General features: G+C 55.0%; 1 protein-coding gene across 1 annotated transcript in view; it reads left to right on the top strand.

The window, feature by feature from the left end:
• Nucleotides 1-827: 827 nt before the first annotated feature.
• Nucleotides 828-11,723, top strand: part of UACA (uveal autoantigen with coiled-coil domains and ankyrin repeats) — a 28,189-nt gene continuing 17,293 nt past the window's right edge. The window contains exon 1 of the mRNA XM_036389914.2: nt 828-911. Coding sequence (XP_036245807.1) covers nt 855-911 — 57 coding nt within the window. The 5' untranslated portion in view covers nt 828-854. The remainder of the gene's footprint in view (nt 912-11,723) is intronic.

Below are 11,723 nucleotides of genomic sequence, written 5' to 3'. Positions count from 1 at the left end.
CTGACATTTACCTCCAGCCTTGCTTCTATTAGAGATCCATTGATCAAACAGCCCCGTTCCAGCTCTAATAAGCAAGGTCTTAAACCCAACCCATGGGCTGTAATTAAATAAATCTTAGATAAGCTTTAAAACCTTCTGTCATCAGTGCAGTGTGATGAGGCTGTGGGGAAGATGGGGTGAGAAGGGGACAGTAAATAAGAGTTGGGGCAAGCAGAACTGAACTCAAACTCGGACATGCTCACGCCAAGGCTGGAGTTCATTGTGTTGTTTAAACCGCCGCCTATGCCCAGCTCGGGCCTCTGCTGCGTGACCCCTTCATTCCTTTGTGCACACAGGTCGTGTTTATTGCAGACTGTTTGCACGGCGGCCATTGGTCCAGTGAGCAGGTGAGCGGCAGGGCTCTGAGCTTCCTTCTCAGCCGCCGGGAGCTCTGTACTTGGAGGGACAGAGTCCCCCCGGCACCAGGTACACCAGGTATAGCTCTTTTCCCGGCTCTTTTCCCGGCGCTTATCCCGGCGGTTATCCCAGAACCCCAGGAGCCGCAGCCGCGCCCTCTCTGTGGTGCCCTGAGGGGCCGCCCCGGGCCAGAGCGCCGCCTCGCCCGCCGCGCGCTTGCCCCGCCCGCAGCGCGCCCCCTGCCGGCCGGGCGGCTCCGCGCGGCCAGCACCCCTCCACCACGAGGAAGTCCCTCCCCTCCGCCCCGCTCGCTGATTGGCCGCAGCGCCCGCGAGGGCGGGCGGCCATTGGCTGCGGCGCGGGCGAGCGGGGCGGGGCCGGCGCGTCCCGGCCGTGGCGGCGGCGGCGGGAGCGCGACGGGGCCGGTGCGGTGCGCGCCCCCCGCCCGCGGCCGCGCCATGAAGAGCCTCAAGTCCCGGCTGAAGAAGCACGAAGCGGTCATCGGGGGCAGCGCGGTGGGTGCCGGGGCACGGCCCCCCGCCTGGCTGGGGGGTCCTGGGGTGCGGCAGAGTACGGAGATCCCGGCGGGGCAGAGCACGGGGAGGTCCCGTTTCCTGGGCTGGGGCAGGGCACGGGGGTCCCGGCGGGGCAGAGCACGGGGAGGTCCCGTTTCTGGGCTGGGGCAGAGCACGGGGGTCCCGGTATTTGGAGGGGCGGAGAACGGAGAGTCCGGTCCGGCTCTTGGGACGCAGAGCTCGGGGGTCCCGGGGTTTGGACGGATGGAGAACGGAGGGTCCGGTCCGGCTCTTGGGGCGCAGAGCACGGGAGTCCCGGTATTTGGAGGGGCGGAGAACGGAGGGTCCGGTCCGGCTCTTGGGGCGCAGAGCTCGGGAGTCCCGGTATTTGGAGGGTCCGGCTCTCGGGGCGCAGAGCCCGGAGCACGGAGGGGCAGAGCGCGGAGGATGCCGGCTCCCCCGGGGAACGGGGACTTCACGGGGAGCGGAGAGCTCGGGGAGCCGCGGTAACGCGGGGCAGGGAGAGCCCGGATCCGAGCTCGGGGCGCTGCTCGGGGCTGGAGGAGCGGGGCTGAGCGGCCCCGAGCCGCCCCCCGCCTCTCGCTCCGGTTCCCTGTGCCCGTCCGCTGCCTCCTGGCTCCAGCACAAATTAACAATTTTTCCCCCAAAAACCTTGGGGAGCCGGTGCGGGGCCGCCGCGGGGCTCGCTCGGTCCGTGCGCGGGGCACGGGCAGGAGCGGGTTCCGTGCTAGGAATTGACGTGGTGAAATCGGAGCGCTTCTGATGGAGGAATTGCTCGGAAAGTGGGCAGGAAGCTGGTGAGCGTGCGGCTGTGATTGCCGGTCATCCCCTCTGGAATGCCGAGCCGAACCAGGCAGAACAGGGCAGGCAGAACCTCTGGAAATGCACCTCTGTCCCTTCTGTCCGGCTTCCAAAATTTAGGCTGGCTTTAGCTGCCTTTAACCGGCTTTATCGGTCTTTATTTTCACTTCATTCATCCCCGCGGATGACTTTTGTTCAGGGAGGAGGTCTTTGTAAGTGGAGAAAGCCGTGTTTGGAAACTGTTGGCGCGGTAAATCATCTTTAATTGTGCCTGCCCGGTAAATGCTTCCCCATCTTTAATTGTGCCTGCCCGGTAAATGCTTCCCCATCTTTAATTGTGCCTGCCCGGTAAATGCTTCCCCATCCTGAGCCGTCCCTGTGCTCCTCTGCTGAGCTCGCCGCTGGCTCCGGGGAGTAGCGGGACAGGGAGGTGAATCCGAGGCGCTGGATTTTATCAGCCGTCCCTTGAGATAGTGGCTGTCTGTAAAATCCTGCTCTGAGGATGTTACCTGGACAGAGCTCGTGGGGAGGAGCTGGAGCTGCTCCCCTGGCTGATGACAGCTCCCAGGATCCACGGAGCTCAGCGGTGATTCATGAGCCTGTTATGAGGATTTGTCATGCGTGGGCTGGCGCTGCTCTGTGTTCATTAGCTGTCCCGTACTTTAGAGCTGTTTGTTATTCTCAAATTAGCCCAGTAATTACATTCAAACAAAGACTGGCAGCACCTGTGTTTGGTTTTGAATAGACATGGAGATTTTTCACTTCCAATAAACCTTCTCTTCAGAGGAGATTTGAGCAGTCTTAATGCCTTCGAGAGCTGAAGCTACTCTGAAATACACGAAGGGAAATTCCTTTCAGCGAGATCCTGTAAAAACAGGGATTTTTCTCCATAGTAAACTTACTTCCCCTGTTTATTACCTAGCTGGGTTGTGTGATCGCTCCACCGTCTCCATCAAATAGCAGCAGCTTTTAATCTTCTCTGTGGGGGACAGACCCGTGCGGGTGTGTGGGTGTTTGGGATGAAGCTGGGCTCTGTTCTGCTGGGAAGGAGGGGAGGTGGGTGGGATCCCTGCCAGCGGCAGCTTCAGAGATCCCGTGTGAAAGGAGTGCACAAGAGCTGCCTCTATGGGAAACCTCATCCCCCTCTCCTCTCCCCACCCAGCGCTGTTTCCTGCAGGGTGGAGAGAAACCCAATCCAGCCTGCTTTTGGGGAGGTTTCCTCCAGGTGAAGGTGGTAGTTACGTGCTTTCCGATGAGAATCGCTTTATTACTGATTTGTGATGGAGGGAAGCCACGAAAAGCAGCAGAAAGTAAAAACCATGTTGGTTATGACCAATTCCACGGTTATCCAGAACCTGAAAGTGGAGTTACCTGGTTTTGTTAGCTCCAGCTGGCTGCTGGTGCTTGGAAAATCATCTGAGCAGCCTGTTCAGTGCTCTGCATAGTGAGACAAATGCCTGTCATTAGCAGGAGGGCAGGCTGGAAAGTTGGATGTGGGCTTCTGTGGGGCATGAAGGTCAGAGGAGATGCCTCATCTACCAGCATTTACAGGAAAGATCTAATTAATGTACTCAATCCCACTGCTGTGCCTCTGTGATTCCAGAGTACATCCTGGCACCATAAATGTGTGTTTGGGACCTGGGTTGTGACAAGGAGATGTGTTCTTCAGCAGAGCTGGGGATTGTGTCTGTACCCACGAGATACTCACTGCTTGGTCTCTCTTGAGAAGCTGATTGAGGAAGGGTTGGTTTGTTGTTCTGCAAAACAAACCTCTCCTCTCTGGGCAGGCCTTGGCAAATGGACCTTCAGAGTTCTGACAGTGGCCTCTGCAGGGGAAAAGGCACCTGCTTATTGCTGTAACTCTGGGGCAACAGCTGGGGAGGGCTCTGCTCAGTCTCAGGTGTGTTATCCCCTCAGCTGAGCCTGGAATTCAGGGAAGCACCTGGAGTTACTGGGAAACCACCAGTGAGGTTGCTGGTGGTGCTCTGAGCAGAGCTGGAGCTGCAGCCCCAGGAGTGGGGTCCCCACGGTTCAGGGGGCACCTGGGGGAGGTGGTGATGGGGATAACCTGGGGGAGGTGATGGGGATCCCCTGCTGATGGTCCTCACCTGGGGGAGGTGGTGATGGGGCTCACCTGGAGCAGGGGATGGGGATCCCCTGCTGATGGTCCTCACCTGGGGGAGGTGGTGATGGTCCTCACCTGGAGCAGGGGATGGGGATCCCCTGCTGATGGTCCTCACCTGGGGGAGGTGGTGATGGTCCTCACCTGGAGCAGGGGATGGGGCTCACCTGGGGGAGGTGGTGATGGGGCTCACCTGGAGCAGGGGATGGGGCTCACCTGGAGCAGGGGATGGGGATCACCTGCTGATGGTCCTCACCTGGGGGAGGTGATGATGGTCCTCACCTGGAGCAGGGGATGGGGCTCACCTGGGGGAGGTGGTGATGGGGCTCACCTGGAGCAGGGGATGGGGCTCACCTGGAGCAGGGGATGGGGATCACCTGCTGATGGTCCTCACCTGGGGGAGGTGATGGGGATGGGCAGATCCAAAACCATGTGAAAACTCCTAGCAATCCTTCCTCCTCTGGGAAAAGTGGTGCCGGGTTTTGTTTAATTAAGAGAAACCAAACCTGCCGTATAATTAGCGGAAACCATTGTGCAAGGAACAAAGGGACACCTGAGCTCTTGCCCTGGCATAATGGGCTGTGATTATTAAATGAATATCTGAACAAGCTCTGGAGTCAGTGACAGCTGAGCTTGTTCAAGGCTGTGTCAACACTCCTTTCCCTGTGGATGCTGCCCAGCTCTGTTAAGTGGATGAGTTTTCCTCTGGGAAAGCAGGAGTGGAGCTGTGTGGGGTGACCCAATGCACATGAAACATCTGCTCCTGCCCTGTCAGCAGCAGAGAGGGCAGGTACCACCTCCTGCTCTGGGCTGACCCCTTTTGTCATGGGAATGAAGGATGCTGCTTGGGTTTGCTAATTCATCAGCAGCATCAGTGTTAGCAGTGATTTATAGCCCCAGTGTGCTGACAAATGCACATCAGTAACCAAAGGGGTGAAGTGAAAACCAGGTGCTTGATAACCTGATTTTAACCCTTTAAAGATTCAAGATCATTTACAGAAGAAGATCCTGGTGCTGCTGGGGGCACAGGAGAGCTTGTACATGAACAAGACTTCTGTGGCACTGTGTCCTGACTCTGCCCTGTGCAGGGACACAGACCATTTGTCAGCCAGGCTGATCCCAGTGCCCTGACCCCTCAGCAGAATTTTTCCAGTGCTGCTGCTGCTCCGGCTGGAGCAGCTCTGTCCTGTCGCCCCTCCCTGGGGCAGCCCGAGGTGACTTTGCCATGGCATCCTCAAGCACCCACAGCACTGTAATATTCCAATGTCACTCCTGGCCTGGCTGGGGTTGTTCCTTCAAGCGAGTTTGGTTCCAGGAAGCTTTATTCAGGCTCGTGCTAATGTGTTTGTTCTTGGAAAAAAAATCTCTTTGTGATTCATTTGCATTTAGTTAAGTGGAATTAGAGCTTGTTTGTGGGGTGAAGCTGAAGCAACACAACTGGCAATTTGTGGTGCAGCCTGTTTACAGGTGCATTGTAATTTTCAGGCTCTGTAGAAAGGAGAGTTAATGCTTTATCGCTTTGGAATGTAGCAATTAAAAATATTTAAAAGAGTGGAGGTTCAGTGCAGGCCTGGGAGTTCAGTATCCTGAGCTGATATGCAGACATAATTACACAGACAAGCTCTATGCTTATCTCTTTGGAGTTCACATGACCTTTTGTGTGGAAGCAACTTACGGAGTGCTTTGTCAGTATTTAAATATTAATGCTAGCAAGCACATGCTGGGACATCTGAGGCTGATCCTGTTTGCCTCACTCACTGCTGGCTGACCATGGCTGGGATTTGTTGCCTTCCCTGTGTGCCGGATGCAGCACTCACATCAGGTTTCATCCCCCCTGACACCTCCTGATGCTGTAATGAATGGCAGCACACAGATCAATGGGGCCTGTGCCTGAGAGCTCAGAAACTCCAGCTAATGGAGTCCTGGGCAGGCAGGAGCTGTGCTGCTCCCACTGGCAGCTGGACTCTGACCCTGCTCCTGCTTCTCCCTGTTTAAAGGGGAAATATTTCCCCTGTGGGGTGAAGCCAGGCTGCAGCAGGAGCTGGGCTGGCAGGGCTCCCCTCTATCCAGGTTGGGGGGTGTGATGTTCCTGGTGTGTGTGAGTCTGGCCCCAGGTGCCAGGGGTGTCCTCAGCAGAGTTTGGAAATGCAGAGCCCCGGCAGCTCTGGTCACTTCTCTTGGTGTCCAAGTCAGGCTGTGCCTCAAGGCTGGCACTCTCAGGCTGTTTTATCAGTAAAGCGTTCTGGAGTTTTGTGTTGGCCATGAGATATGAGAAAGTTGTTTGAGAACAAAACTGGGACTGTTTTTAGTTCTTTGAGCCGGCTTTGCCGCCTGCAGGGATTGTAGGCAGAATCCTTTGGCACTTCCAGTGTGGCCTCGGAGCTCCTGTGGCTGGTGCTGGTGGATTTTCCCCTGGCACAGCCTGGCAGAGAGAAGCTGGCACTGCTGTGGGGGACCTCTCACTCTTTGCAGTGGGAAATGTTCATTTTGAGAGGATTTTTTGACCTAGAAGTCGATTTGAATTTTCTTTATTCTTAATAGATTGATCTTGATGGGACATGCTGACTTGGGAGGAACAGGGTAAAATCAGGGATGTTTATGAGGAGATGCAGCTGCCTGCTTTAAGCTGTTTGTTAGGACACTGTTACCTGCATTAATGACAGGCTGCAGTTACATTTAAACACACCAGGCACAGCTGTTCAGGTGAGTTTTTTTGACAGGAGTGTTTTCAGCACAATACCAGACCAGAGCAGGCCTAAGGGAGCTGCTGGTTTTTATCCCATTTTGAGCTAAGCCTTGCCCACTTTGTGGCATTCAATGGCTTTTTTATTCTGGAGGATTTTTGGTGAATGAGGTGGTAACACAAAGTGCTGCCTGTGGGAAGGTGCAGGGTGAAACAAGAGCCCTGTGTTCAGCCTGTGTCTGGTTTTCCCTTGCACAGACTAAACCCACATCTCACTCCTGCAGTCTGGCACTCCAAAGCCTTTACACGTGGGGACAGACGTGTCCTGGGAGGTAAGATATGCTTGTAAAACACAAAAAATGCCATTTCTGCTCGCCCCAGTGGGGTTTAACCCGGTACGTGCAGTATTTTTTCAGCCAGGTAAGCCAAATTCTTCAGGAGAGATGGGTTTGGGTGAAGGGCCCTTGCACTGCAGGGGAAGGTGCACCTGGGAAACATTTTTAAGAGAAACATTTTTAAAAGCCAGTTTTCTGATCTAACTTACCTTTCATTCTGTCAGTGCAGTTTTAAAACAAACCAAAGCACTTCAAAAGCCTTTGTCACTTTGTGCCATTGAGAGGGCAGGGTGTGTCTGTCCCCACGTCGGGTTTGATGACAAATGTACTCTGCCCTCTGGAGAAAGAGCAGGGACTCCAAGTGTGCGGCCTGGGGGACTGTGAGCCTGCCCTGGCTCTGAAAGGGGTGGTTTGGGTTGGATTCTGGCAGGAAATTCCTCCTTGGGAGGGAGTGAGGCCCGGGATCCCTGGCAGTGCCCCAGGCCAGGCTGGACACTGGGGCTGGCAGCACCTGGGACAGTGGGAGGTGTCCCTGCCGTGGCAGGGTGGGATGGAATGGGATTTAAATCCCTTCCAGCTGCTCCTGGGCTTCTGTGAAGGGCCACTGAGAGCCTGTGAGCTGTGCTGGTGCTGGCAGTGTCCCCAGAGCTCTCTGCTCTCCTGTGGGCTTATGTCACCCACTAATGGCATTACAGGGGCTGTGTCCCTGCTGGGCTGTGCTGGGGACAGGATCAGCCTGGCCCCGTGGTGGCAGGAGCTGGGCTCACTTTCACAGCTTTATCCCAGCTCGCTGTGAAGGGCTTAGGAGCTGCTTTGAGTCACTGCTGGTATTTCTGGGCTGGGTTAGGTGACCTGAGAGCTCATCCAGTGCCACCCCTGCCATGGCAGGGACACCTCCCACTGTCCCAGGGTGCTCCAAACCCCATCCAGCCTGGCCTTGGGCGCTGCCAGGGATCCAGGGGCAGCCACAGCTGCTCTGGGAATCCAGCCCAGGCCCCTGTCACCCTCCCACCTTGCCAGGGAGGAATTTCCTCCAAAGCCACCTAAAGCTCCCCTCTTCCTGTGGGAGGCCATTGCCCCTTGTGCTGTCCCTCCATGCTCTGAAGTTTTACAGTGTCTTAGCAGAGGGTGTGGAGGATGCTCAAAGCTCACCTGGACTTGAGGAGTACCTGGGGAAGTCCATTCTTGCAGCTCAGGAGGTTTGTCACTGGCTGAGAGCTGGGAGGGCACGGGGAGCAGGGGGTCTGTGTTCTGTCTCTGCTCTGGTGTGTGTCTGCAGCAACCAGGCTGCTTCTGGTGCCAGCCCAGCAGGGAGGTGGGCTGCTCTTCTCTGTGGAGACACAGAGCTAGGCTGGGCTTAGGAAAACAGGTGTGGTAACACAGACTGGGCAATGTCAGCCTTGGCCAGGCGTCTGTGGGGTGGAGGGGGATGTAGCACCTCCAGAGATCTGCACTGCTGGGGTCTGATGATGTTCCTGGTCTTAATTTTGGGAAAAAATTCTGAATTAGGCTATGCACTTCAGGTACTGTAAAGAGCATGTTGGAGTTGGTGCCTTTGAGTTCTCTGGGTTGAGCTGCCTTAGAGAAGGTTTAATCCCTGGGGTTTGTGCTTCCTGAAGCAGAGCACAGAGCATGGAAGCTGCTCTGTGCCTGGCTGGAGCTGGGCAGGGCTGGGGAGTGTGGTTTAGCAATCCTAAATCTCGTGGTCAGGGCTGTCTCAGGAGGATCTGCAGCACAAAGGGGCTGCAGGGTGAGTGCAGCTCAGGAGACACGAGGAATGTCTGCAGGCAGATGAGATGGAGACGAGGAAAGCCTTTGGGATGAACACCTGGAAGCCACAGTATTACCTACATTTCTCACCAAACTGATTTTGGTCAAGTGGGGCTTTTCTGTCCCTGCCACTTGGGAGGTGTATTTATTCTCCCCCCCAAAAATATCCATTTTTAGCTGAGGAGACAGACTTGGTTGTGGTCAGAAGACAGCACAGTCACTGCACTTTTTTGGAGTGGCTTTGTCACATGGATGCTAATTGCAGAGAGCTCTTGGATCCTTCTTTGGGGAATGTTGGTGCTGTGGGGCAAAGGCTGGTGCCCACACAGGGGACCAGGGGACAGTTCACAACTTACTGGGAAAGAGAGAATTTGCCCAAATTGGCGATTGATTTAAAAATTCTCTGCTGAGAAGATCCATTTATTAGGTTATTTGCAGCCTCTGGAGTGTGTCCTCCAGGATGAGTCTAAGTGGTTTTCCTGGCCCTGGACCAGGTTTCTCTCCTGCAGACAAAACAGTGCATTGCTTGTCTTGTTGACCTACTCCTCTAAATATGGCACTTGGGAGATCTCCATTTAAATTTAAAACTTGTGAAAGGGGATTCTCCATCTCCCTCCTGTTAATCATTGTGCTGTCTGTTTAATGTTTTCACAGCCTCTGTGACTCCTCTCGTTTCACATGTTGGGAGACAGACTGGCAGCAGCAGTAAGCTGAAACCAGGTTTTATTCAGAAAGGGTTTCAGTGCTGTAAAAGGAGAATTTTTTTGAAGCAGAGGCATGTGTGTTTTCTAATTTAAAATGGGTTACATTTCTGTCAAAATAGGATCAGGCATTCCATCTGCTCGGCGGTTGTAGCTGTCTGAAGTCTGAGCCCGAGTCTGGTTCTTGCGGCTTTGTGGCGCGGCGGAACGGGGAAGGAATTACTGCTGGGAGTATTTCAGTCCTGCTGTGTTATTAGCGGTGCTGAGCACGACCTTCCCCCGTGTGGGTGCCCGGTGGCCGTGAGGAGGAGCGTGTTTGTCATTTCTGAAGAGCGCTTGCCTGCCTGTCTGCGGGGCTGGGACGTGCCTGGCCCCTGAGCTCACTGCCCGCACCGTGACTCAGGGCACGGGCACGCCGGGAATGTATTAATAGCTATTGCTTTCTATCGCCTGCCTATCAAGTAGTGCCTTATCAGAAAATAGATCGGGCTGCTGAGGCTGCCTGCGTGTTGTTTACAGCTCCTGGGGTCCGGGCACTATTTCCCTGAGCGCCGTCCGTCCGTCCGTCTGTCCGGCGCTGAGCGCGGCTCTGGGCAGCGCACGCTCCTGCGAGTGTCCCAGAGTGATGAAGGCTGAGGATGATGCTGAGGATGGGGAGAGCACCCTCGGGGAGCCGAGCTAAGTGAGGATGGAGCAGGAGGAGCCGCGGGCGGCGCAGGGCAGCGCTTCCTCGCCGTGAGCTGCGCTGCGGATGTGGCCGGGCCGGTGGCTCCTGGCAGCTCGAGTTCAGCATGATTTGTTGGTTCTCTTGTGCAGCCAAGGACACAGTAGGTATCTGGGAGCTCTAGCTGGGGTTTCGTACCCTGGCAGGAATTCACAAACATTGCTGCAAAATGTGAAAGCTTGGGTTGTGCAAATGGGGTGGAGTAGTTCTGTTGAATTGATGAGTGTTGTATCTCCTTAGCAACTCCTCCTGCGAGGAATCTTCCCTAAATGATGAATGTGTTTGTTAAATATGTAATGATTTAGTCGTGGAATGGTTTGGGCTTGGAAGGGATCTTAAAGCTCATCCCATTCCACAACCTGCCATGGCAGGGACACTTTCCACCATCCCAGGCTGCTCCAGTGTCCAGCCTGGCCTTGGGCACTGCCAGGGATCCAGGGGCAGCCCCAGCTGCTCTGGGCACCTGTGCCAGGCCCTGCCCACCCTCACAAACAGGAATCCCTTCCCAATATCCCATCCATCCCTGCCCTCTGGCAGTGAGAATGATTCCCTGTGTCCTGTCCCTCCATCCCCTTTTAAACTTAGTGCACCGTAGGCTGTGGGTACAAATGACTGAAGTGTTGTTTTTTTTTTTTAAGTAATGCTTCTGTTAATCAGAACTTTTATGCAATGGGAGCAGGGACTGGCTGGGGAGGATTTGGGAGGACTTTCTGTCCATTTGGCTGAGTTGTGCTGGGAGGTATCAGCTGCCGAGGTACAACCCAGCAATCCCAGCACCCAAGGTGAGATCTCTGTCCCGTAGGGATGGGAAGGCGCCAGGAGAATTTCAGGAGCACAGGGTGTGATGCTGTGCACGCACAGTCTCCAGGGTGTTTGACATGAAAAGCTGAGCCTTGCAGGAGGGCAGCCTGTCCCAGCTGGGGAGGGACATGGCACTGGTGATGTCACCAGAGCAGTGACTTCTCAGGCCAGGCTGCCTTGGCCTTCAGGCTAATGGATGTGTTCATTGATTGATGAGTCAGTGCTGCACCTCAGCCCCGCAGCACTGGTGCTAATTTCATTAGTGCTCTATTTTTATTACTCCTGTCGCTTCTAGCAGGGCCGGACTGGGTTAGCTGCTGCTAAGCCTTCATGATTACAGTAATCTTGTTTATTGTGGGAAAGCAGAGTGAAGATTATCACCCAGAGTCGTTAGGGCTGGAAGGGCCCTCTGGAGATCCTCCAGGCCAGCCCCCTGCACAGGCAGGCTCACCTGGAGCAGGTGACACAGGACGTGGCCAGGTGGGGTGGGGATGTCTCCAGAGAGGGAGGATCCGGGGCTCTGACCCCTCTGTGGAAAGAAGTTCTCCCTCATGCTGAGATGGAAATTCTTGTGTTTTAGTTTCTGGCCATTGCTTCTTGTCCTGGGTACCACTGAACAGTGTGGAATTGTCCTCTGACACCTCTTGGAGATATTTGTGTGGATTGATGGGATCCCCTCTGTCTGCTCTGATCATGAGTGCAGCACCCTTTTACAAATCACTGCAGGTGCAGGTGGTGATTTTGGGGTTGTTCTCCTTTGTGTGCTCTCTTTTACTTAAACAAGCCCTGGGCTGGGGTTACCTGCTTTAATGTTCTTCATGTTGTGAGGAATTTCTGACCCGCAGTGAAAAGTA

Source organism: Molothrus ater, chromosome 13 (genome assembly GCF_012460135.2).
Source record: "Molothrus ater isolate BHLD 08-10-18 breed brown headed cowbird chromosome 13, BPBGC_Mater_1.1, whole genome shotgun sequence".
In the NCBI taxonomy this organism is placed as follows: domain Eukaryota; kingdom Metazoa; phylum Chordata; class Aves; order Passeriformes; family Icteridae; genus Molothrus; species Molothrus ater.
The sequence above is the reverse complement of the archived record's forward strand: the minus strand, read 5'-3'. Positions and strand labels throughout refer to the sequence as shown.